Source organism: Tachyglossus aculeatus, chromosome X1, assembly GCF_015852505.1.
Source record: "Tachyglossus aculeatus isolate mTacAcu1 chromosome X1, mTacAcu1.pri, whole genome shotgun sequence".
Lineage (NCBI taxonomy): Eukaryota > Metazoa > Chordata > Mammalia > Monotremata > Tachyglossidae > Tachyglossus > Tachyglossus aculeatus.
The window spans coordinates 21,614,297-21,640,745 of record NC_052101.1 but is presented as its reverse complement, the minus strand read 5'-3'; the positions used below and the strand labels follow the sequence as shown (position 1 = coordinate 21,640,745).

The following is a 26,449-nucleotide window of genomic DNA, read 5'->3' as shown; positions in this document are numbered from 1 at the left end:
CAATATAAGAAACGCATTGGGTTCTTACTGTGTGCAGAGCACTGTACTAAGAAGCACTTGGAAGAAAACAATATAGGAAACACATTGGGTTCTTACTGTGCGCAGAGCATTGTACTAAGCGCTTAGAAGAGGACAATATAAGAAACACATTGAGTTCTTAATGTATGCAGAGCACTGTACTAAGAAGCGTTTGGGAGAAAACAATATAAGAAACACATTGGGTTCTTACTGTGCGCAGACCATTGTACTAAGCACTTGGGAGAGAACAATATAAGAAACACCTTGAGTTCTTACTGTGTGCAGAGCACTGTACTAAGCACTTGGGAGAGGACAATATAAGAAACACATTGAGTTCTTACTGTGTGCAGAGCATTGCACTAAGCGCTTGGGAAAGGACAATATAAGAAACACCTTGAGTTCTTACTGTGTGCAGAGCACTGTACTAAGCACTTGGGAGAGGACAATATAAGAAACACATTGAGTTCTTAATGTATGCAGAGCACTGTACTAAGAAGCACTTGGGAGAAGGCAATATAAGAAACACATTGAGGTCTCACTGTGCGCAGAGCATTGTACTAAGCGCTTGGGAGAGAGCAATATAAGAAACACATTGAGTTCTTACTGTGTGCAGAGCACTGTACTAAGAAGCACTTAGAAGAAAACAATATAAGAAACACACTGGGTTCTTACTGCGTGCAGATCACTGTACTAAGCACTTGGGAGAGGACAATATAAGAAACACATTGGGTTCTTACTGTGTGCACAGCACTGTACTAAGCACTTGGGAGAGGACAATATAAGAAACACATTGAGTTCTTACTGTGTGCAGAGCACTGTACTAAGCACTTGGGAGAGGACAATATAAGAAACACATTGAGTTCTTAATGTATGCAGAGCACTGTACTAAGAAGCACTTGGGAGAAAACAATATAAGAAACACTGAGTTCTTACTGCGTGCAGAGCACCATACTAAGCACTTGGGAGAGGACAATATAAGAAACACCTTGAGTTCTTACTGTGTGCAGAGCACTGTACTAAGCGCTTGGGAGAGGACAATATAAGAAACACATTGAGTTCTTAATGTATGCAGAGCACTGTACTAAGAAGCGCTTGGGAGAAAACAATATAAGAAACACATTCAGTTCTTACTGTGTGCAGAGCACTGTACTAAGCGCTTGGGAGAGGACAATATAAGAAACACTGAGTTCTTACTGTGTGCAGAGCACTGTACTAAGCACTTGGGAGAGGACAATATAAGAAACGCACTGAGTTCTTAACGTATGCAGAGCACTGTACAAAGAAGCACTTGGGAGAAAGCAATATAAGAAACACATTGGGTTCTTACTGTGTGCAGAGCACTGTACTAAGCGCTTGGGAGAGAACAATATAAGAAACACATTGAGTTCTTACTGTGTGCAGAGCATCATCATCATCAATCGTATTTATTGAGCGCTTACTGTGTGCAGAGCACTGTACTAAGCGCTTGGGAGAAAGCAATATAAGAAACACATTGGGTTCTTACTGTGTGCAGAGCATTATACTAAGCGCTTGGGAGAGGACAATATAAGAAACACATTGAGTTCTTACTGCGTGCAGAGCACTGTACTAAGTACTTGGGAGAGTGCAATATAAGAAACACATTGAGTTCTTACCGCATGCAGAGCACTGTACTAAGTACTTGGGAGAAAACAATATAAGAAACACATTGAGTTCTTACTGTGCGCAGAGCACTGTACTAAGCAGTTGGGAGAGGACAATATAAGAAACACATTGAGTTCTTAATGTATGCAGAGCACTGTACTAAGAAGCGCTTGGGGGAAAACAATATAAGAAACACAGTGGGTTCTTACTGTGTGCAGAGCACTGTACTAAGAAGTGCTTGGGAGAAAATATAAGAAACACATTGAGTTCTTACTGTGTGCAAAGCATTGCACTAAGCGCTTGGGAGAGGACAATATAAGAAACATCTTGAGTTCTTACTGTGTGCAGAGCACTGTACTAAGCACTTGGGAGAGGACAATATAAGAAACACATTGAGTTCTTACTGTGTGCAGAGCACTGTACTAAGCACTTGGGAGAGGACAATATAAGAAACACATTGAGTTCTTAATGTATGCAGGGCACTGTACTAAGAAGCGCTTGGGAGAAAACAATATAAGAAACACATTGGGTTCTTACTGTGTGCAGAGCACTGCACTAAGCACTTGGGAGAGGACAATATAAGAAACACATTGGGTTCTTACTGTGTGCAGAGCACTGTACTAAGCAGTTGGGAGAGGACAATATAAGAAACACATTGAGTTCTTAATGTATGCAGAGCACTGTACTAAGAAGCACTTCGGAGAAAGCAATATAAGAAACATTGGGTTCTTACTGTGTGCAGAGCACTGTACTAAGTGCTTGGGAGAGAACAATACAAGAAACACATTGAGTTCTTACTATGTGCAGAGCACTGTACTAAGCGCTTGGGAGAGGACAATATAAGAAACACATTGAGTTCTTACTGTGTGCAGAGCACTGTACTAAGAAGAGCTTGGGAGAAAGCAATATAAGAAACACATTGGGTTTTTACTGTGCGCAGAGCACTGTACTAAGCGCTTGGGAGAGAACAATATAAGAAACACCTTGAGTTCTTACTGTGTGCAGAGCACTGTACTAAGCACTTGGGAGAGGACAATATAAGAAACACATTGAGTTCTTAATGTATGCAGAGCACTGTACTAAGAAGTGCTTGGGAGAAAGCAATATAAGAAACACATTGAGTTCTTACTGTGTGCAGAGCACTGCACTAAGCGCTTGGGAGAGGACAATATAAGAAACACATTGAGTTCTTACCGCATGCAGAGCACTGCACTAAGCGCTTGGGAGAGTGCAATATAAGAAACACATTGAGTTCTTACCGCATGCAGAGCACTGTACTAAGTACTTGGGAGAGGACAATATAAGAAACACATTGAGTTCTTACTGTGTGCAGAGCACTGTACTAAGCAGTTGGGAGAGGACAATATAAGAAACACATTGAGTTCTTAATGTATGCAGAGCACTGTACTAAGAAGCGCTTGGGAGAGGACAATATAAGAAACACATTGGGTTCTTACTGTGTGCAGAGCACTGTACTAAGCGCTCACCAAAGCCTGCCGGCCTCACCTCCACAACATGGCCAAGATCCGCCCTTTCCTCTCCATCCAGACCGCTACCTTGCTGGTTCAATCTCTCCTCCTCTCCCGACTGGATGACTGCGTCGGCCTCCTCTCTGAGCTCCCATCCTCCTGTCTCTCCCCGTTTTAGTTCATACTTCACCGTGCTGCCCAGATTATCTTTGTACAGAAACACTCCGGGCATGTCACTCCCCTCCTCAAAAATCTCCAGTGGCTGCCCGTCAACCTCCAAATCAAGCAAAAACTCCTCACCCTGGGCTTCCAGGCTGTCCATCCCCTTGCCCCCTCCTCCCTCACCTCCCTTTTCTCCTTCTCCAGCCCAGCCTGCACCCTCCGCTCCTCTGCCACTACCCTCCTCACCGTTAGGCCTCATTCTCACCCGTCCCGCCATCGACCCCCGGCCCACATCTTCCCCCTGGCCCGGAATGCCCTCCTTCCCTCCACACATCCGCCAAACTCGCTCTCTTCCTCCCTTCAAAGCCCTACTGAGCGCTCACCTCCTCCAGGAGGCCTGCCCAGACTGAGCTCCCCCTTCCTCTCCTCCTCCCCATCACCCCCCCCTTCCCCACAGCCCTTGTATACATTTGTACATCTTTATTCCTCTATTTTATTAATGATGTGTATAAAGCTCTAATTCTATTTACTCTGATGGTATTGACGCCTGTCTACTTGTTTTGTTCTGCTGTCTGCCTCCCCTTTCTAGACTGCGAGCCTGTTGTTGGGTAGGGACCGTCGCTGTTGACGATTTGTACTTCCCAAGCGCTTAGTACAGTGCTCTGCCCACAGTAAGCGCTCACTAAATACAATTGAATGAAGCGCTCAATAAATATGATTGAATGAAGTAAGCGCTCAATAAATATGATTGAATGAAGTAAGCGTTCAATAAATATGATTGAATGAATGAATGAAATGGGGATTAAGATTGTGAGCCCCACATGGAACAACCTGATTACCTTATATCTACCCCAGTGTTTAGAATAGTGCTTGGCACATAGTAAGCACTGGAAGCAGCGTGTCTCCGTGGAAATCAATCAATCAATCGTATTTATTGAGCGCTTACTGTGTGCAGAGCACTGTACTAAGCGCTTGGGAAGTACAGCTTGGCAACGTATAGAGACAGTCCCTACCCAACAGTGGGCTCACAGTCTAAAATGGGGAGAGAGCCTGGGCTTTGGAGTCAGAAGTCATGGGTTCAAATCCCAGCTCCGCCACTTGTCAGCTGTGTGACCTTGGGCAAGTCACTTCACTTCTCTGGGCCTCAGTTCCCTCATCTGGAAAATGGGGATGAAGATTCTGAGCCCCTCGTGGGCCAACCTGATTACCTTGTATCCACCCCAGCGCTTAGAACAGTGCTTTGCACATAATAAGCGCTTAACAAATACCAACATTGTTATTATTATAAGCACTTAAATTCCATCATTGTCATTTGTGAGCTTCCTGTGCGCAGAGCACTGTACTAAGTGCTCGGGAGAGTACAATAAGAGAGTAAGCGCTTAGTACAGTGCTCTGCACATAGTAAGCGCTCAATAAATACGATTGATGATAGGTAGATGCCTTCCTTGCCCGCAGTGAGTTTAGAGTCTAGAGAAGCTTACGGTCTAAAGGGCAATTACGGTCTAGACCAATTGTGAGTATGGAGTTTCCAGTTTTCTCGTTGACTTGTTCATTCAATCGTATTTATTGAGCGCTTACTGTGTGCAGAGCACTGTACTAAGCGCTTGGGAAGTACAAATATATATAGGAATATATATATATAGGGACGGTCCCTACCCAACAACGGGGGAAAGTTCGCATTATACCCTACTATACTCTGTAGGGTGCTCTGCACGGTTAGCGCTCAATATATGCCACCGATTGACTGATTGATACTGTATGGGCGAGAAAGGGTCCTACCTGCTGAATTCCCCGACCCCCATTTAAATCATTTCAATATTTACCGTGAGAAAATAAGCTTGTATCTACCTCAGTGCTTAGCACACAGTAACAGATACTATAAATTTTTTTTAAAAAACAGTTTCTCTCCCCACAGCCTGACCTTTTCAATCAAACCCTACTCGACAAACCCGATGACTGCGGAGGATCGGTGTTTTCAAGTCTCCTTTCCTCACGGTCTCTTTCGTCCACTCTGAAGAGTGCTTTATAACCAGCGTCGAAACACGGGAAACACCCAAGGAACCAAAGGGGCAAAGTGGGATCTGAAAGACAGAAGGACCAGAACGCAAACCTCCGTGCCTCGTGAACCAAAAACGATTTACGATTCAAAGGAGGATTACGGTTTTTATTAAATATTACATTGAAAAATTCGTTACAAAAAACGGAATTATGAAACATCCAAAAAATTTCTTCTTGGAACTACTTAGAGTAAAAAGATCAAGCACGACTGCTCAGGCGATAAAGTGCACTGGGGAAGTTTGCCTTATACGCTTAAACCAGGACACCGAGAGACTTCAGAGGGAGTCAGACATGAAAAGTGAAAGTGCTCTGGCTCTTCCTTTAGGCAACCTTTCTCTTTCCCCAATCTGAAAAAAGAAAGCCTTACCTTTAAAAGCGAAGAATCTCTAGAGAGAAATCTATGCCTTAATAGAAACAATTATCCGCACAATTTTTTTTTTTCCTGGAACTGCCAGTTTCATTCGAAACTGTCAGGGATCGGGGGCAATATGTGAAAATGTTATGTATACAAAAGATCTTTTCTCACCTGGAAGTCATAGCGTGACAACACAACCATGAATACATTTTTGTATGTAAAGCAACTGAGATCCCTAGATTTGGGGTCTGCACATTTGGGGTCTGCAATGGAAACAATTATCAGCACAATTTTTCTTTTTTTCCTGGAACTGCCATTCATTTTTTTTTTTCTCCTGGAACTGCCAGTTTCATTCGAAACTGTCAGGGATCGGGGGCAATATGTGAAAACGTTATGTGTCCAAAAGATCTCTGCTCACCTGGAAGTCATAGTGTGACTAACACAACCATGAATACATTTTTGTATGTTAAAGCAACTGAGATCCCTAGATTTGGGGTCTGCATATTTCACGCAGTCATAAGAAGGTTTGTTGTTGATGGAGTAGAAGGTGAGGGAAAAGGGGGATAAAAGCACCCCACCCCGCCACGTCCTAATTCTGGGCCAACGGTCTGATACCATCTGGGTGTCGATACGGCACTGGGGAAGCGTACCTTTTAGCAAAATAGGAGCTTCCAAGAACTCCCTTCTAAATACATGACCACTTACACGTAGACTACATAGCAAATGACACGGTGACAGGGCAGGGGAGTTCCATAAGTATCAAATGAAAGAATAAAAAACGTGGATACGATATGCTAGCCACAAACACTCAGTACATCAAGTTCAACATTTCAATTTATCGGAATTTTTTTTATAAAGGTAAACTGCCAATACCTATATTCAAGACATAAAAATCTAGATATATATATATATATATATATACTGCACAAGAAAACAAGGAGTCATACAGAAAAGTAGTGCAACATACAGTGCATTCCCTATTATGCATTCTGTATTCCGGAGCTGTTGAGCAGTGCTCAACACAACCCAAAATTCAATGGTAATTAAGGAACGGAATCCTTTGGCAACAGGGCGGGTATTTTCACGGACTGGAAAGAAAGAAAACAATACCTTTTCCCTCCCCCTTGAAATAGTTTTCTCTGCTTGTTAGAAGAATAACCCCTGAAAACCAAAATGATTACCAAGATAGTGGTTTCTGGGTTTTTCTTCCAACTCAAACAGCGAAGGGGTGGCGGGAAAAAAAAAATCTGTTAGTTTGCACACTTTCCGTGTTTCACTTTAGATGCACTATACTTTGGTGAAAGAAAAGTTCATTCAGCTAGTTGGACACTTCCATTTACTGGAGGAGATAAGTCTACATACAACGTACTATATAGTATAAGGCCACAACGAAAGACTTTCGAGAGGAGTGGTGTTTTTTGAACATGTCCTAACTTCACATTTTTTGGTGTTCTGGTGAATGGAAACCTACTGTTCACTACTGGACACTGAGTAATAAAAGCAGTAAAAAAGATCATTTTCAATCCAGAAGATAAAAACCCATGTCCTTAAACAACACTAACTTCTGCATGTCAAGCAACACGCAACAGTTTCCTGGTCACCGGCCAGATCTTTCTGTTGTCGTTGTTAAGTTTTCGGCTAATTTTCCCCTTTGGATGAGAACGAAAACACGTTATGCAACATTTTTCACAAGTCACTCTGGGTTTGTGCATATGCTTTCCAGGGCCTGGTTCTCCAAAATTTCAGCCTTCGACACCCTAGCCTCGAATACACCGGAGCTGAGGAGATTTGTATTAAACGACACGATTTGACTTTTGGAACTTTATGAAAATGTTCACCGCACTTTTTCCCCCTCCTTTCAAAGGCCCTTGTTCAACTGCTACGAGTTTAAAAAATGACTGGGCTTAAAAAGTTTGATGAGGAACATTTATTTTTGCTGGCGGATGTTTCAAGTTGGCTAATCACTTATAAAATGCTTTCCACTGGCTTCAAATTCACTATCTAGAAACTGCGAAGGCCCCCTGCGATAAAAACCTTTTTGTAGAAAACATCACTAGGAAAACTAGTCACCCTGTTGAATTTTCTGTAACACGAATGCAAAGTCTGAGTCGCTTCTTGTAAACCTTATTGCCTGAATTATACTTCTCCTACAGTTTCGATTGGTTTCATGCTGGTGATGCAGATTGACCCTTTTTTTGTGTTTCTTTTGTCCTTAAAAATTTTTTTTTTAAAAAGCCTCAAATGAGGACTGTCATTGAACAGGGCCGCCCCCACTAAAGGTGGGGGGGGAAAAAGCGTGAACATGCTTTCAATACAACAGATAAACAAAACTAAACCAAAAGACCGGGGAGGGAAATTCTGTATTTAGTCATTACAAAAGTATCGCTTGCTGGAGAGGGCTTTTTCCCCAGCTCAGGATTGTCTCCTAAATGGCCTTTTAAACGGAAGCCGGCCCAGGTGATCCCGGAGATCCCAACGTCTCCCTAACGTTGCCGGCTTTCTCCGATGACGTGATTCGGTTCATTTTGCAGAGCTCCGCTTGCCAGCTGGGGATTTTCTTCGTGGTCATGTGACGCCGGGTGTGCTTCGTCAAGTGATCGCTGCGCATGAAGCGGCGGCCGCACACCGGGCACACAAATTTCTTCTCTCCTGTGTGAGTTCTGCGGTGGCGAGAGAGTTCGTCGGAGCGGGCGAATTTTTTCTCACAGCCATCCCAGCTGCAGTTGAAGGGTTTTTCTCCTGGGGGAGGGGAAGAGAAGAAACAAAAAAAAAGACATTTGAGAACTCGAGTTCCGTCTGACGCGTCGTCATTTCTGAGCACGAGTGACGCCATCGCTGCGTTGGTCCGACGGACCATCCCGGTCGGTGTCCTGTCTCCACCGGTAGCAACGGGCAGGATACTTGGACAGACTCCGCGGGGTGGTTACGGCCGCCAGGACAACCATCCTCGGTTTAAGAAAGGACCATCTCACTCATTCATCCACTCGCATTCATTTATTGAGCACGTGAACTAATCAATCAATCGCATTTATTGAGCGCTTACTGTGTGCAGAGCACTGCACTACCATTTATTGAGCACGTGAACTAAGCACTTGGGAAAGTACTTAGCTTCCCTAACATCTGCCCTCTCCAGCTCGGACTTTTCCTCAACAGTCCCACTTTGAACCTTTCTTAATATTAATAATAATACTAATACTAATAATGATGTCATTTATTAAGCACTTACTATGTGCAAATAATAATAATAATAATGATGGCATTTATTAAGCGCTTACTATGTGCAAAGCACTGTTCTAAGCGCTGGGGAGGTTACAAGGTGATCAGGTGGCCCACGTGGGGCTCACAGTCTTAATCCCCATTTTACAGATGAGGTAACTGAGGCACAGAGAAGTGACTTGCCCGAAGTCACACAGCTGACAATTGGTGGAGCTGGGGTATGAACCCACGACCTCTGACGCCAAAGCCCGGGCTCTTTTCCACTGAGCCGCGCTGCTTCTCTGTTCTAGGCGCTGGGGAGGTACAAAGTGATCAGATTGCCCCACGGGGGGCTCACAGTCTTGATCCCCTTTACAGATGAGGTAACTGAGGCCCAGAGAAGTGAAGTGACTAGCCCAAAGTCACACAGCTGACAACTGGTGGAGCCGGGATTTGAACCCCAAAGTCCGTGCTTTTCTGCTTTTCTTCCCGGAGAGGGCCCAACCCCTCATAAACTAGCTGATGCTTTCAGCCCACCGCAGGGCAACGAATTCTACACGTTGAGCACGGGGTGTGTGAAGAGATTCCTTTGGCTTCGCCTTGGCCCTGCTTCACTGGGTTTCCCGTCACCCCGTTGCTGCCATATTCCATGAACAACAATTCTCAGTTTGTCCCTTCCACCCCCTCCGCAATCGTCCCCTGCTCAGCCCTTGACTGTCCAGCTGAAGGATCGTGAACGTTTTGCTTTGTTCCCCACCTTGGTCAGTTCTCCTTCCCACCCTCTCGCTCTAACCAAGCTCCCTCCCTACCTCAGAACAGTGCTTGGCATATTGTAAGCACTCAAGTACCACAATAATAATTATTGTGTTATCAATCAATCAACTGTATTTATTGAGTGCTTACTGTGTGCAGAGCACTGTACTAAGCGCTTGGGAAGTACAAGTTGGCAACACATAGAGACGGTCCCTACCCAACAGTGGGCTCACGGTCTAGAAGGGGAGAAACAGAGAGAAGGAGGAGGAGGAGAAGAAGAGAAGAAGGAGGCAGAGGAGAAGAGAGGAGGAGGAGGAGAAGTAGGAGGAGAAAGGAGGAGGAGGAGGAGAAGAAGTGGAAGGAGGAGGAAGAGAAACAAGGAGGAGGATGAGAAGTAAGAGGAGGAGAAATAGGAGGAGAAAGAAGGAGGAGGAGGAGAAGAACTGGAAGGAGGAGGAAGAGAAACAAGGTGGAGGATGAGAAGTAAGAGGAAGGAGGAAAAGAGGAGAGGAGGAAGAGAAGGAGATGAAGATAAGGAAGGAGGAGGAAGAGGAGGAAAGGAGAGGAAAAAGGAGGAGGAGGGGAAGAAGAGAAGGAGGAGGAGGATGAGAAAGGAGGACAAGAGGGAGGAGGAGGAGAAGGTGGATTATCACTATCATCACTGTGGGCAGGGAACGTGCCTACCAAATCTGTTCTATCGTACTCTCCCAAGATTTTTAGTACAGTCCCCTGCACACAGAAAGCACTCAATAGATACCAGGGATGGATTGGTTGACCTTTCACCTCCCGCCCCCAAATTGAAAGACCAGTCGATGATGACCCCCTGGTTCTCCTTCCTCCACTGTGACCGAGAGAACTTCAACCCCGCCATCAGGGAGCTGACGTTTGGATGGTTTCTGCCTTGCTCTTGCATCCCCTGAAGCTCGGCTGCCTTTTAGGGTGGGGGGCTCTCGCTCAACCTGACGACATCTTCCTGCAGTTTGTTCCCACCCGGGTTCAGCACTGGCTTTGTATTTGGTACCGAATAAACTGAGACTCCGAGGGCAAGGTTTCTAACTCCAGGAGTCAGAGTTTTAAGGGATATTACTCAGCTCCTTTAGGATTTTTGGTAAGTGATGGCACAGAGGCCCTCTCCTACACCCTCTAGACTGTAAGCTCATTGTGGGCAGAGAACGGTTCCACGCTCTCACAAAGTAGGCGCTCAATAAACACCGTTGATTGATCTTAGAGAAGCAGCGTGATCTAATGGAAGGCGCTCGGGCCTGAGAGTACTGGGTTCCAACCCCAGGTCACACCACTCACTTGTTTGCTGTGTGACCCAGGGCAAGTCACTTAATTTCTCTGTGCCTGTTTCCTCATCTCCAAAATGGGGATTAAATCCTACACCCTCCTACTTCGCTGTGTGAGGAGGGCTGTGTCCAACCTGATTATTTTTTATCTACCCCGGCGCTTATTACAGTGGTTGGCACGTAGTAAGCAGTTAACAAGTACCACAGCCAGGCTGGAGATTTTAGAATAGCTGTCCCCTTAAATATACATATCTTTTCCATCAATTTTTACATCCACCAGTACAATCACAGGCCATCTTGGCTAAAGAACAGGAGTGCACAGTCTCTCCAAGGCAAGATTTTTAGGGAAGATAATATTTTCACATCCGCCCTTGGTCCTTTTACAAAAAGGAGCTGTTTTTAATGAGCTACTTTACGCAGGTTAAACCAATGCCCGATAGTTTAGAATTCTTCCAGAAGTCAACCCTATTTTTTCAAAATGGCATTAAAGCACTTACCATGTGCCAAGCCCTGTACTAAGCGCTGGGGTAGATGCACGATAATCAGGTTGGATACAGTCCGTGTCCCACATGGGGCTCACGGTCTTAATCCTCATTTTCCAGACGAGGGAACTGAGGCACCGAGAGATAAAGTGATTTGCCCAAGGTCGCGCAGCAGGGATTGAACGGAGGTCCTTCCGACTCCCAAGCCGGGGTTCTATCTACTAGACCACACTGTTCTCCTCACCCCACATCCCTCCCTCTGGCCTGAACGCCTACACCTCTGCCGCAAAATCACCCGGGACAGCAGGGTGATGAGAAGATCGTGCCTGGGTCAAAGAGTGTTAAATGCCACCTGTCAATCGGAACAGAATAAAATCAAGGGTCCCGCTCCGGGATCAAAAGCGGCGTGCTTGCTCGGGTCAACTTGGAACTTAACATCCGCCTCAAAATTGGCGGCAGTTTCCTCTGGAAAATACACCGGCCAACAGCTATTATTTACAATAATATATTATTATTATTTACACATATTTATTACTCTATTTATTTATTTATTTTGCTTGTACATTTCTATCCTATTTATTTTATTTTGTTGGTATGTTTGGTTCTGTTCTCTGTCTCCCCCTTTTAGACTGTGAGCCCACTGTTGGGTAGGGACTGTCTCTATGTGTTGCCAATTTGTACTTCCCAAGCGCTTAGTACAGTGCCCTGCACATAGTAAGCGCTCAATAAATACGATTGATTGATTGATTGATTGATTGATTTACAAGCGATAGGAATCTGCACTAGTAATAATTGTGGTATTTGTCATTCATTCATTCATTCGTATTTATTGAGTGCTTACTGTGTGCAAAGCACTGTACTAAGCGGGCTCCCAGTCTAGCACTGCATTAGGCACTGAGGTAGATATGACATAATCAGGTCCCACGGGGGGCTCCCAGTCGAGGTAGGAGGGAGAAGAGGCATCGAATCCCCCCGGTCCAGAGGAGGGGACTGAAGCCCAGAGGAGTGAAGCGACTCGCTCGAGGTCACACGGCAGACCGGTGGTGGGGACGGAATTAGAACCCAGATCCTCCCGGCTCCCAAGCCCGGGCTCTTTCTTCCGCTGTGACCCCAGCGTCCCCAGCTCTCGTATAACGCTCCCCTCCTGCACGCTACCCCGGACGGAAGAGGCTCTTCGGGAGGCGGCGGCAAAGCAGGTGCTTGGATCTCCTGGGTCCCAGCCGCTCTGTGAGCCCGCTGTTGGGTGGGGACCGTCTCTCTATGTTGCCAGCTTGTCCTTCGCAAGCGCTTAGTCCAGTGCTCTGCACGCAGTAAGCGCTCAATAAATCATCATCATCATCAATCGTATTTATTGAGCGCTTACTATGTGCAGAGCACTGGACTAAGCGCTTGGGAAGTACAAATTGGCAACATATAGAGACAGTCCCTACCCAACAGTGGGCTCACAGTCTAAAAGGGGGAGACAGAGAACAAAACCAAACATACTAACAAAATAAAATAAATAGAATAGATATGTACAAACAAAATAAATAAATAGAGTAATAAATATGTACAAACATATATCCATATATACAGGTGCTGTGGGGAAGGGAAGGAGGTAAGATGGGGGGGATGGAGAGGGGGACGAGGGGGAGAGGAAGGAAGGGGCTCAGTGTGGGAAGGCCTCCTGGAGGAGGTGAGCTCTCAGCAGGGCCTTGAAGGGAGGAAGAGAGCTAGCTTGGCGGAGGGGCAGAGGGAGGGCATTCCAGGCCCGGGGGATGACGTGGGCCGGGGGTCGATGGCGGGACAGGCGAGAGCGAGGTACGGTGAAGAGATCAGCGGCGGAGGAGCGGAGGGTGCGGGCTGGGCTGGAGAAGGAGAGAAGGGAGGTGAGGTAGGAGGGGGCGAGGGGATGGACAGCCTGGAAGCCCAGGGTGAGGAGTTTAAATAAATACGATTGATTGATTGGCACTGCCACCACTGATGGCGCCGGGCCAGCGGTCCGCTCTCTCCCGCCTTGCCCCCTCCAACCAAGGCTCCAGCCTCCCAGTGGTGCTGCTGCTGCTGCTGCTGCTGGAGGAAGAGGGCAAAGGAGTGGAGGGATGGCTGTGCGGCAACCACGGGCCAGAGGGTAGGTGAGGCACTCTGGAGCCAACGAGGACCCCCGGGGTCACGTTGGCGAGAGGAGGAGCGACGGGTCAACCCCGCCATCCTCTCTCAGGACCCGCCCCCAGGGTCAAAACATCCCGGGCCCTGGATAGTCTTAGCCAAACTCCAATCTGCCATCGCCTCCGACGGCTCTCGTGTGGCTCAGTGGAAAGAGCCCGGGCTTGGGAGTCGGAGGCCGTGGGTTCCCATCCCGGCTCCGCCAGTTGTCAGCTGTGTGACTCTGGGTAAGTCACTTAACTTCTCTGGGCCTCAGTTACCTCATCTGTAAAATGGGGAGGAAGGCTGTGAGCCCCCCGTGGGACAATCTGATCCCCTTGGATCCTCCCCAGCGCTCAGAACAGTGCTTTGCACACAGTAAGTGCTTAACAAATGCCATCATTATTATTAAGGAAGCACTTAGCCCACTGTTGGGTAGGGACTGTCTCTATATGTTGCCAACTTGTACTTCCCAAGCGCTTAGTACAGAGCTCTGCACACAGTCAGCGCTCAATAAATACGATTGATTGATTGATTGATTAACTTCTCTGGGCCTCAGTTACCTCGTCTGTAAAATGGGGATGAAGGCTGTGAGCCCCACGTGGGACAATCTGATCCCCTTGGATCCTCCCCAGCGCTCAGAACACTGCTTTGCACATAGTAAGTGCTTAACAAATGCCATCATTATTATTATTATTAAGGAAGCACTTAGCCCACTGTTGGGTAGGGACTGTCTCTATATGTTGCCAACTTGTACTTCCCAAGCGCTTAGTACAGTGCTCTGCACACAGTAAGCGCTCAATAAATACGATTGATTGATTGATGGATTGATTAACTTCTCTGGGCCTCAGTAACCTCGTCAGTAAAATGGGGATGAAGGCTGTGAGCCCCACGTGGGACAATCTGATCCCCTTGGATCCTCCCCAGTGCTCAGAACAGTGCTTTGCACATAGTAAGTGCTTAACAAATGCCATCATTATTATTATTATTAAGGAAGCAACTGCTGTTAGTTTGGAAATGCCCCGTATAGAGTAGAACAGTAGCACACGCAGGCAGCCCTCCTAGCTACAGGTGTCGTGTCCCCGCAATGCCCCTTGTTACTACAAAATTGGGAAATTGGGGGGACAAAATGGGAAATGGAGGGGACAAAATTGGGAATGGGGGGCTCGGGGAAGATGGGTCGATAGTTGGAGAAGCAGCATGGCCTAGTGTACGGAGCCCAGGCCTCGGAGTCACGGAATTATATTACAGAGTTATAGCTTCAAAGGGTTCAGAAAAGGTCCAAGAGGTCATCAATGAATCTAGTCCCCTGCTACGACAGGTGACTACTCTCCTAGACAAAGGGAAACCTCGTCATTTCATCGTGTTGCAATGGTTTCAGTTCATCTTTCTTCCTGTTATCAGATCTAAATGTCAAGGATCTTTTTCTAAAGGTTGCTCTACTTTAGCAATGAACCAAAATGGGCTTTCCTTTATTCCCCTTCCTGTTTGCTACTGCCGATGAAGGCTTCTTTAAGGTATTTCAACGAAGGCTATTTCACTGCAAGCGAACTTCTGATCGTAGACCTTGTCAAAATATCTTTTTGGAATCTAAAACTGATTAAGCTCGGTGCCGAGAAACGTGGAGAAAGTGAAGTTTGTGCGTTACCTTGTGGTGGCAACAGATTGCGTGACACCGGCTAAGTTGATACCGCTCTTGCTTGAATCAAGGGGCAAAATTCCTCCACTTCCCAACTATTCCCTCCCACTCTTCCTCTCCCCTCCCCGCCCCAAACCCCAAACCTCCAGATCTGGCGACGTCCCACTTCGCCCCTTCCCACGCTCACCAGTGTGTGTGCGAAGATGGGCCTTGAGGTGAGAACTCTTGAAGTACGTTTTCCTGCAGCCCGGAAAGTTGCACACGTAGTTCCTCCTCCTGGAGAAGTCCATCTGAGGGGCAGAGTTCGGGCCGGAGGTAATGAACACCGGAGCAGGGGCAAGAGGCAGTAGTTTGGTGCTCCCGACGGTCACGACGCCGGGCTGGCAGGCCGGGGGCGGCTGCGCGACGGCAGCCTGGGGAAGGACTAGCATCACGGTTCCCTGAGGCATCGGGGCCCCGACGAGGAGGGGCTGCGACACTGGAGTAGCCTGGGGTAAAATGGGCTTCACGGCCACCGGGCCCGCCTGGGGCGGGGGCTTCAGGAAAGCCGAAATCACCCCGCCTTGTCCGTTCACGGGGAACATCTGGCACAGCACGGGGGGGCTGGGGACGGAAACGCGAGGGGCGGCTTTCCGGGGCAAGTCGCCATCGCGATCCTTCGGCGGGGAAGCCTGCGGGGCCGCGGCGGGCCAGGACGCCCGCCGCCCTTTGTCGGGGGGCTCGGAGGCGTGCAAGCGGGGCCGGCGGGCCGCGGGGGGCTCCCCGGTTAAATCGTCCGCGGGCGGCGCGGCCCGCGGCTCCCCGGGCCGCCCCGAGCCCCGGCCTCCCGTCTCCCCGGCCCGCGGGAGTCCCCCCGAAGGGCTCCCGGTCCGGCGCCGGGCCGAGCCGGCTCCCGTGTGGCGGATGACGCTGGTCGCCATGGCCCGGCGGGGCTTCTCCGTCCCCGCGCCCGGGGACCGGGGGACCTGGGCCGGGGCGGGGTCCCCGGCCGAGGCGGCCGGCCGGGCCGGGGCCGTCCTCATTCTGGAATAAGTCACTTGGTGGGACGGGAGCGGGGCGGCCGACGGCTCCACGAAATCTGGGCTGTGAGGAGGAGTCATGCACTGAGAAGGAGGAAGAAAAAAAGAAATCAACGGAGGGCGAGTGGCGAGCTCCGAAGCCCCACCGGCATCGGACTTACACGTGCCCTGGGGTTGTACAGAACGGTGCCAAAGAGAAACCAGGCTTCTCCTTCTAGGATTATCCTCTCGATGCTTTCTGGTTCTCGGACGGGCTCCGGTGAGATGACAACACGCGGGCTATTTGTTATCCATCGCTGCCCTGCACTGAGCACGACCAGAGGGGCTTTCAGTTGCTTATTCTGCCTTGGCGCCCTCCATTATTTCCACTGGATCTCTGGCGGTTGCGGGGGGATTGTGAGGTCACCAGGTTCCGGAAGGGCCGAGGAAGAGGAATCCAGTTTCTGCCTCCTTCCCTCCTCCGGCCGGTTAGGGTTATTTTTAGCCTCTCTGAGCCGATAAGGGGATGCTAGCCACGGCGGGCCTTTGCACACAGTAAGTGCTCAATAAATACGATTGGTGATGACCTACGGCTAAAGCAGGCCCGCATCCCAGAGATGGATCGACCCCAATATTTCCACGACCCTCAGAGCGATGAGACGTTCGACTGCCCAGTGGCATTTCCCTTCTCCCTTTGACGCCGCCACGGTGGCTTCGTCTAGACTTCCTACCCGCCGCAGCAGTCCAAATCAACTACCCTAGTTCAGATCTCCCTTTTGGGCACAAGCCCGAGTTTGGAGCCGAGCAGCAGCGTGGCCCAGTGGGTAGCGCACAGGCCCGGAAGACAGAAGGTCCTGGGTTCTAATCCCGGCCCTGCTACTTGTCTGCTCTGCGACCTTCAACACGTCACGACTTTCCTTTGGCTCGGTTTCCTCATTTGTAAAAAGGGGACTGAGGACTGGAGGGCGTGGACTGTGTCCAACCCAAGTAACTCGTATCTACCCCAGCGCTTGGTACAGTGCCTAGCACAAAATAAGCACCGAACAGATGCCGTAAAAAACACAAACAAAAAAACCATACCAACAACACCTCCAAGGCTCACTTATCCTCGCTTGAAAAACTATTAAGAACAACACCCTCCCTCCCCTAACATCAACACCGTAAGACTGCTGCAAAGGAAAGGCGCACAGGGGTGGATGTTCAGAGTACAGGGACGGCTTTGCATTTCAACCCCCTGCTTCATTTTCACGGGGTGCCTTCCACCTGAAGCCGACTAAGCCCCCTTTAAGGGGAAGCTCTCCATTTCCTGGGCTCCTCAGGAGACCCCCTGTGACATACCAGAAAGCTCGCCACCCGGGCCAGGAGTCATTTCTAGACTGTGAGCCCGCTGTTGGGTAAGGACCGTCTCTATATGTTGCCAACTTGTACTTCCCAAGCGCTTAGTACGGTGCTCTGCACACAGTAAGCACTCAATAAATACGACTGAATGAATGAATGAATGAATTTCTGCCCTGCCCAGATTCACGCCCAAGCTTCTGATGCTCTAAACACGTGGAGGCCAATTTTCCACATAAAATGGAAGATAGTTTGGAGATCTGAAAGCCAAGCCCGCCTCGGGACAAAACCCCACTTTTCCCAGTCAGACACTGGGTGAGCAAAAAGGAAGTGACGACACTCCCGGATGGACTTGATGCAGAGACAGAAATATATCCGGTGGGGGGTCAACAGGGCAATTTTAAGCATTCGTTTTCCGCCTTCCTCCTTACCAGGGTTGACAGAGAATGGAAGTCCTTTGGGAACTCAGGAGCAGCTGCGTCACCGTGCATCGTCAAGTCCCCAGAATCCGAGACGGGTGTAAGGGGCCTGATCTTTAACGGGTCACCTTTCTGGGATCTCCGACCCCAAGAGCTCATGCAGACGAGGGCCTCGACGGCTTCGATGTCATTCTGCTCCAAGACGCTGCATGTCGACCTTTCGCTGTCATGCCGTTTCCGTTCCAGGATGGACTCACATATGTCCATGATGTCAGCCTAAAGACAATCAGAGATTATGATCCCCTCGCCCCCGTCAGCCTGTGACAAAACCAAGAGGCGCTCGGACTGCGCAGACCCACCCGCTCACCCGCTACACGCAAACCCCAGACCAATTCGGGGAATACTTCGCTTTTGCAGTATGTGTCATCTTTCCAAACGGGGAGTCTGTTTTGTATTTTTAACTTGGGTTCCGGAAAGGGAGTAAACACGAAGATCTCGATGGAAAGGAATTGCCACATGATTCCTACGAGAGGGTTTGATGATTAGGCTTTCCCGGGGAAATGATTAATCCCCAACTGCAGAGAAGACAACGTGACATCACTCCGGCGGCCACATCGCTAAAACTGGTGGGGATCTGGGACTTTTGGGGAAACGGCCAAGAGAGGATAGCGGCACTCAGATCTGCCAGAATGCACGCTTCCACGAGGTGTTTCTAGCTAGGACGGAGGGATCCAGGAGTGTGTTTCGAGCAACTAATTAGAATAATAACCATATTAATTAGAACTGGACGGACACAAGGCGGCGTGGCCTAATAATTAGAATAATAATGGTACCTGTTAAGCGCTTACTGTGTGCCAAGCACTATTCTAAGCACTGGGGTGGATACACGCTAATCAGGTGGGACACACTCCCTGTCCCACACGGGGCTCGCCCTTTTAATCTCCATTTTACAGACGAAGCAACTGAGGCCCAGAGAAGTGAAGTGACTCAACCCAAGGTCACACAGCAGACATGTGGCGGAGCCGGGATTAGAATCCAGGTCCTTCGGACTTCCAGGCCTGAGCTCTATCCATTAGGCCACGCTGCTTCTGTACTTAATAATCATAATAATTTTGGTATTTGTTAAGCGCTTACTATGTGTCAAGCACTGTTCTAAGCGCTGGGGGAGATACAAGGTAATCAGGTTGTCCCACATGGGGCTCACAGTCTTAATCCCCGATGACGTAACTGAGGCACAGACTTGCCCAAAGTCACACAGCTGACAAGTGGCAGATACTTCTCACTTTTATCTTCTTACTCACTGTACATTTTCAGTTTGGGTGGGTCTCCCCCAGCTTTAAAACACTCAATTAGCCTCCCCCTTCCTCTCTTACTTTCCTGATGTCCTACAACTCAACCCACACAATGTTCCTTTAACGCCATCCTGCTCCCTGCACCTCAGTCTCATCTATTTCGCTGTCAACCCTTTGCCCACATCCTCCCTCTGGCTTGGAAGTCCCTCTCTCCCGTCATATATGACCAACCACCACTCTCCTTCACGGCATTTTTAAAATCTCATTTCCTCCAAGAGGCCTCCCCTAATTAAGCCATCTTTTCTCCTACTCCCTCTCCCTATTGCACTGCCTATGCACTTGGATCTGCACGTTTTAATTAGTTAATATTCACCTACTCTCAGTCCCACAGCACTTACGTCCGTATCCATAATTTATACATTTCAATGTCCGTCTCCCTCTTCTAGACCGTGAGCTCTTTGTGGGCCGGGAATGTGTTTACAAACTCTATTTTATTGTACTATCCCAGGCTCTCAATACGGTGCTCTGAACACAGTAAGCACTCAGTATTATTAATGGATTGTACATATCCTTATATCCTGTCATTTCCCCACCTATTAATCAGTCACACTTACTGAATGCTCAGTGTGCAGAGCACTGTACTAAGCACCTGGGAGACTGCAATACAACTGTCTGTCTCCCTCTCGTGAGCAGGGATTACATCTACCAATGCTATTGTATTATATGCTTCCAAGTGCTTAGTACAGTACTCTGTAAGTGCTCGGTAAAAGCCATTTATTGACTGATTGATCAACACTGGAAATGTAAACCGAGTGCCAAGCACCTTACGCGACAATAGCTGCGCTGAGTGCCATACTACTTCCTCTTTTTTTCTGCCAGGCTCAGTTGCACATTTTTGTATTAAGCCCCCACCCAAACAATCACATTCATCACCCAAATAATCACATTCACACCATCCCGTGTGAATGTGTCTTCCCTCCCAAACCCTGCCCTCTCCCTGACTTTCCCATCTCTGTTGACGGCACTACCATCCTTCCCGTCTCACAAGCCCGCAACCTTGGTGTCATCCTCGACTCCGCTCTCTCATTCACCCCTCACATCCAAGCCGTCACCAACACCTGCAGGTCTCAGCTCCACAACATTGCCAAGATCCGCCCTTTCCTCTCCATTCAAACCGCTACCCTGCTCGTTCAAGCTCTCATCCTATCCCGTCTGGACTACCGCATCAGCCTTCTCTCTGATCTCCCATCCTCGTGTCTCTCCCCACTTCAATCCGTACTTCATGCTGCTGCCCGGATTGTCTTTGTCCAGAAACGCTCTGGGCATGTTACTCCCCTCCTCAAAAATCTCCAGTGGCTACCAGTCAATCTGCGCATCAGGCAGAAACTCCCCACCCTGGCTTCAAGGCTGTCCCTCACCTCGCCCCTCCTACCTCATCTCCCTTCTCTCCTTCTCCAGCCCAGTCCGCACCCTCCGCTCCTCCACCGCTGATCTCCTCACCGTACCTCGTTCTCGCCTGTCCCGCCATCGACCCCCGGCCCACGTCATCCCCCGGGCCTGGAATGCCCTCCCTCTGCCCATCCGCCAAGCTAGCTCTCTTCCTCCCTTCAAGGCCCTGCTGAGAGCTCACCTCCTCCAGGAGGCCTTCCCAGACTGAGCCTCCTCCTTCCTCCCCCTCCTCCCCCCTCCATTCCCACTGCCTTACCTCGTTCCCTTACCCACAGCACCTGTATATATGTATATGTTTGTACATATTTATTACTCTATTTATTTCACTTATACATTTTTATTCTATTTATTTTATTTTGTTAGTATGTTTTGTTTTGTTGCCTGTCTCCCCCTTCTAGACTGTGAGCCCACTGTTGGGTAGGGACCGTCTCTGTATATTCCCAACTTGTACTTCCCAAGCGCTTAGTACAGTGCTCTGCACACAGTAAGTGCTCAATAAATACGATTGATTGATGATTGATTGATTGATTGACTGACAGACAAGAAAACAAACACCCGGGTGCGGGGTTCCGTCCAATCAGCGTCGCCGGATGCAAGCCACGCCCCCTCCCGCGCCCCTCCCCCCGCCTCCCGGGTGCGGAGTCCCGTCCAATCAACGTCGTCGGACGTAAGCCACGCCCCTCCCGCGCTCCTCATTCATTTAATGGTATTTATTGAGCACTTACTGTATGTACAGCACTGTATTAAGCGCTTGGGAAGTACAAGTCGGCAACATATAGAGATGGTCCCTCCCCAATAACAGGCTTGCAGTCTAGAAAGCAGCGTGGCTCAATGGAAAGAGCACAGGCTTTGGAGTCAGAGGTCATGGATTCAAATCCCGGCTCTGCCAATTGTCAGCTGTGTGACTTTGGGCAAGTCACTTCACTTCCCTGGGCCTCACTTCCCTCATCTGTAAAATGGGGATTAAGACTGTAAGCCCCCCGTGGGACAACCTGATCACCTTGTAACCTCCCCAGCGCTTAGAACAGTGCTTTCCAAATAGTAAGCGCTTAATAAATACCATTATTATTAGTGGAAGGGGGAGACAGACGACAAAACAAAAATTCGGGTGCAGGGTTCCGTCCAATCAGCGTCGCCGGACACAAGCCCCGCCCCCTCCCGGGGGAGGTCCCGTCCAATCAGCGTCGCCGGACGTAAGCCACGGCCCTCACGCGCTCTTCATTCATTTAATCGTACTTATTGAGCGCTTACTACACGTAGAGCACTGTACTAGGCGCTTGGGAAGTACACGTCGGCAACATATAGAGACGGCCCCTCCCCAATAACGGGCTTGCGGTCTAGAAGGGGGAGACAGACGACAAAACAGAAACCCGGGTGCGGGGTCCCGTCCAATCGGCGTCGTCGGACGCAAGCCCCGCCCCCTCCCCGGGGGTCCCGTCCAATCAGCATCACCGGACGTAGACGCCCCTCCCACGCCCCTCATTCATTTAATCGTACTTATTGAGCGCTTACTGTGTGTAGAGCACTGTACTAAGCGCTTGGGAAGTACAAGTCGGTAACCTATAGAGACGGCCCCTCCCCAATAACGGGCTCGCAGTCTAGAAGGGGGAGACAGACCACAAAACAGAAACCCGGGTGCAATGTTACGTCCAATCAGCGTCGCCGGACGTAAGCCACGCCCCTCCCGCGCTCTTCATTCATTTAATCGTATTTCTTGAGCGCTTACTGTGTGTAGAGTACTGTACTAAGCGCTTGGGAAGTACAAGTGGGTAACCTACAGAGACGGTCCCTACCCAGTAACGGGCTCACAGTCTAGAAGGGGGTGACAGACGACAAAACAAAAACCGGGTGCGGGGTCCCGTCCAATCAGCGTCGTCGGACGCAAGCCCCCCCCCCACCCCTTCCCGGGGAGTCCCGTCCAATCAGCGTCGCCGGACTCAAGCCACGCTCCTCCCCCCGCCTCCCTGGTGCGGAGTCCCGTCCAATCAGCGTCGCCGGACGCAAGCCACGCCCCTCCCGCGCTCCTCATTCATTTAATCGTATTTATTGAGCGCTTACTGTGTGTAGAGCACTGTACTAAGCGCTTGGGGAAGCACAAGCCGGCAACATATAGAGACGGTCCCTCCCCAATAACGGGCTCGCAGTCTAGAAGCAGCGTGGCTCAGTGGAAAGAGCCCGGGCTTTGGAGTCAGAGGTCATGGGTTCGAATCCCGACTCCACCGCATGTCTGCTGTGTGACCTGGGGCCAGTCACTTCACTTCTCTGAGCCTCAGTTCCCTCATCTGCAAAATGGGGATTAAGACTGTGAGCCCCAAGTGGGACAACCCGATCACCTTGTATCCCCCCCCAGCCCTTAGAACAGTGCTTTGCACATAGTAAGCGCTTAACCAATGCCATCATTATTATTATTAGAAGGGGGAGGCAGACGACAAAACAAGACCCCGCGTCCAATCGGCGTCGTCGGACGCAAGCCCCGCCCCCTCCCGGGGGGAGGTCCCGTCCAATCAGCGTCGCCGGGCGTAAACCACGCCCCTCACGCGCTCTTCATTCATTTAATCGTATTTATTGAGCGCTTACTACATGTAGAGCACTGTACTAGGCGCTTGGGAAGTACACGTCGGTAACCTATAGAGACGGTCCCTCCCCAATAACGGGCTTGCGGTCTAGAAGGGGGAGACAGACGACAAAACAGAAACCCGGGTGCGGGATCCCGTCCAATCAGCATCGTCGGACGCAAGCCCCGCCCCCTCCCCGGGGGTCCCGTCCAATCAGCATCACCGGACGTAAGACGCCCGTCCCACGCCCCTCATTCATTTAATCGCACTTATTGAGCGCTTACTGGGTGTAGAGCACTGTACTAAGCGCTTGGGAAGTACAAGTCGGTAACATATAGAGACGGCCCCTCCCCAATAAGGGGCTCACAGTCTAGAAGGGGGAGATAGACGACAAAACAAAATCCCGGGTGCGGGGTTCCGTCCAATCAGCGTCGTCGGACGCAAGTCACGCCCCTCCCGCGCTCCTCCCCCCGCCTCCCGGTGCGGAGTCCCGTCCAATCAGCGTTGCCGGACGTAAGCCACGCCCCTTCCGCGCTCCTCATTCATTTAAGCGTATTTAATAAGCGCTTACTGCGTGTAGAGCACTGTACTAAGCGCTTGGGAAGTACAAGTGGGTAACCTACGGAGACGGTCCCTCCCCAATAACGGGCTCACAGTCTAGAAGGGGGTGACAGACGACAAAACAAAAACCCGGGTGCGGGGTCCCGTCCAATCAGCGTCGTCGGACGCAGGCCCCGCCCCTCCCGGAGGGTCCCGTCCAATCAGCGTCGCCGGACGCAAGCCACGCTCCTCCCCCCGCCTCCCTGGTGCGGAGTCCCGTCCAATCAGCGTCGCCGGACGCAAGCCACGCCCCTCCCGCGCTCCTCATTCATTTAATCGTATTTATTGAACGCTTACTGTGTGTCGAGCACTGTACTAAGCGCTTGGGAAGCGCAAGCCGGCAACATATAGAGACGGTCCCTCCCCAATAACGGGCTCGCAGTCTAGAATCAGCGTGGTTCAGTGGAAAGAGCCCGGGCTTTGGAGTCAGAGGTCATGGGTTCGAATCCCGACTCCACCACGTCCGCTGTGTGACCTTGGGCCTGTCACTTCACTTCTCTGAGCCTCAGTTCCCTCATCTGCAAAATGGGGATTAAGACTGTGAGCCCCACGTGGGACAACCCGATCACCTTGCATCCCCCCAGCGCTTAGAACAGTGCTTTGCTCATAGTAAGCGCTTAACAAATGCCATCATTATTATTATTATTAGAAGGGGGGGACAGACGACAAAACAAAAACCCGGGTGCGGGGTCCTGTCCAATCGGCGTCGTCGGACGCAAGCCCCGCCCCCTCCCGGGGGGAGGTCCCGTCCAATCAGCGTCGCCGGGCGTAAGCCACGCCCCTCACGCGCTCTTCATTCATTTAATCGTATTTCTTGAGCGCTTACTACACGTAGAGCACTGTACTAGGCGCTTGGGAAGTACACGTCGGTAACCTATAGAGACGGTCCCTCCCCAATAACGGGCTCGCGGTCTAGAAGGGGGAGACAGACGACAAAACAGAAACCCGGGTGCGGGATCCCGTCCAATCAGCGTCGTCGGACGCAAGCCCCGCCCCTCCCGGGGGGTCCCGTCCAATCAGCGTCGCCGGACGAAAGCCGCGCCCCCTCCCCCCGCCTCCCGGGTGCGGAGTCCCGTCCAATCAGCGTCGCCGGGCGTAAGCCACGCCCCTCATTCATTTAATCGTAGTTATTGAGCGCTTACACTGTACCAAGCGCTTGGGAAGTACAAGTCGGTAACCTATAGAGACGGCCCCTCCCCAATAACGGGCTCGCAGTCTAGAAGCAGCGTGGCTCAGTGGAAAGATCCCCGGCTTTGGAGTCAGAGGTCATGGGTTCGAATCCCGACTCCACCGCATGTCTGCTGTGTGACCTGGGGCCAGTCACTTCACTTCTCTGAGCCTCAGTGACCTCATCTGCAAAATGGGGATGAAGACTGTGAGCCCCACGTGGGACAACCCTTGTATCCCCCCGGCGCTTAGAACAGTGCTTTGCACATAGTAAGCGATTAACAAATGCCGCCATTCTTCTTATTATCATTAGAAGGGGGGGACAGACGACAAAACAAAAACCCGGGCGCGGGGTCCCGTCCAATCGGCGTCGTCGGACGCAAGCCCCGCCCCTCCCGGGGGGGTCCCGTCCAATCAGCGTCGCCGGACGTAAGCCACGCCCCTCATTCATTTAATCGTATTTATTGAGCGCTTACTGTGTGTAGAGCACTGTACTAAGCGCTTGGGAAGTACAAGTCGGTAATCTATAGAGACGGTCCCTCCCCAATAACGGGCTCGCAGTCTAGAAGGGGGAGACAGACGACAAAACAAAAACCCGGGCGCGGGGTCCCGTCCAATCGGCGTCGTCGGACGCAAGCCCCGCCCCTCCCGGGGGGTCCCGTCCAATCAGCGTCGCCGGACGCAAGCCACGCCCCTCCCGGGTGCGGGGCGCCGTCCAATCAGCGTCGTCGGACGTAAGCCCCGCCCCCTCCGGCCGCGAGCGCCCCTCCGCCGCGCCCCCACCTGCCGCCCCGCTCCCAATAGGGGTCGGGGGTCCCGGGGCCGCGCGCCAAAGTAAAGCTGCGCGCGCATCCACACCCCCCGGGGGCGCGGCACGAGGGGCTTTGGGGCCCGACCCGGTTCCACCCCCAGCCCCGCGACCCCCCAAAGCGACGCCCCCCCGGCCGAGGCGGCCGACTCACGGCGGACGCGTCCCCCAGGCCGGCGGAGGCGTGCATGGCGGCGGCGGCGGCACATGGGTCCCGGCCCTCGCACACCGGCGCTGCGGCTCCCGCGGCCGGCGCGCGCACGTGCCCGCGCGCCTCTGCCCGGCCGCGAGGCCCCGCCCAGCCCGGCGCCAGGGGGGGCGGGGCCCCTCCGAGGGGCTCCGCCAATCGCCGGCGAGCCCCTCGCGGCGCTCAGCCAATGGGAGCGAGGGGCCCGCCGCGTGATCGGGGCCTGGCGGCCGCGTGCTCGCCCGCGGGGCGGGGGGGCGGGGCCTGGGGGCCAACCGCCTCGCTGGAAAGTAGGGGAAAGGTCACGGCGGCGGCGGCGGCGCGCGCACGCGCGTTGGGGGGCGGGGCCGCGGGGGATTCCCCGAGCCCGGCGCGGGGACGCGCTTAAAGGGGCAGGCTCCCTTCGGGGCCCGGGGGGAAGGCCTTGGTCATTCATTCATTCATTCATTCATTCATTCATTCAATCGTATTG

General features: G+C 50.9%; 1 protein-coding gene across 3 annotated transcripts; it reads right to left on the bottom strand.

Moving 5' to 3' along the window:
- Positions 1–5,415: 5,415 nt before the first annotated feature.
- Positions 5,416–25,983, bottom strand: KLF11 (Kruppel like factor 11). 3 transcript variants are annotated; one of them, XM_038772480.1, is made up of 4 exons: positions 25,945–25,983; positions 17,932–18,195; positions 15,355–16,270; positions 5,416–8,424 (listed from the first exon to the last, which is right to left on the bottom strand). In XM_038772480.1, exons 1-4 carry the CDS (start codon positions 25,978–25,980, stop codon positions 8,123–8,125), a joined length of 1,518 nt encoding a protein of 505 aa, XP_038628408.1. In that variant the 5' UTR covers positions 25,981–25,983; the 3' UTR covers positions 5,416–8,122. The 3 variants fall into 3 exon arrangements, with proteins under 3 accessions (XP_038628408.1, XP_038628409.1, XP_038628410.1); XM_038772481.1 differs by lacking the exon at positions 25,945–25,983 and adding an exon at positions 24,113–24,140; XM_038772482.1 differs by lacking the exons at positions 17,932–18,195; positions 25,945–25,983 and adding an exon at positions 16,348–16,557.
- Positions 25,984–26,449: the final 466 nt, after the last annotated feature.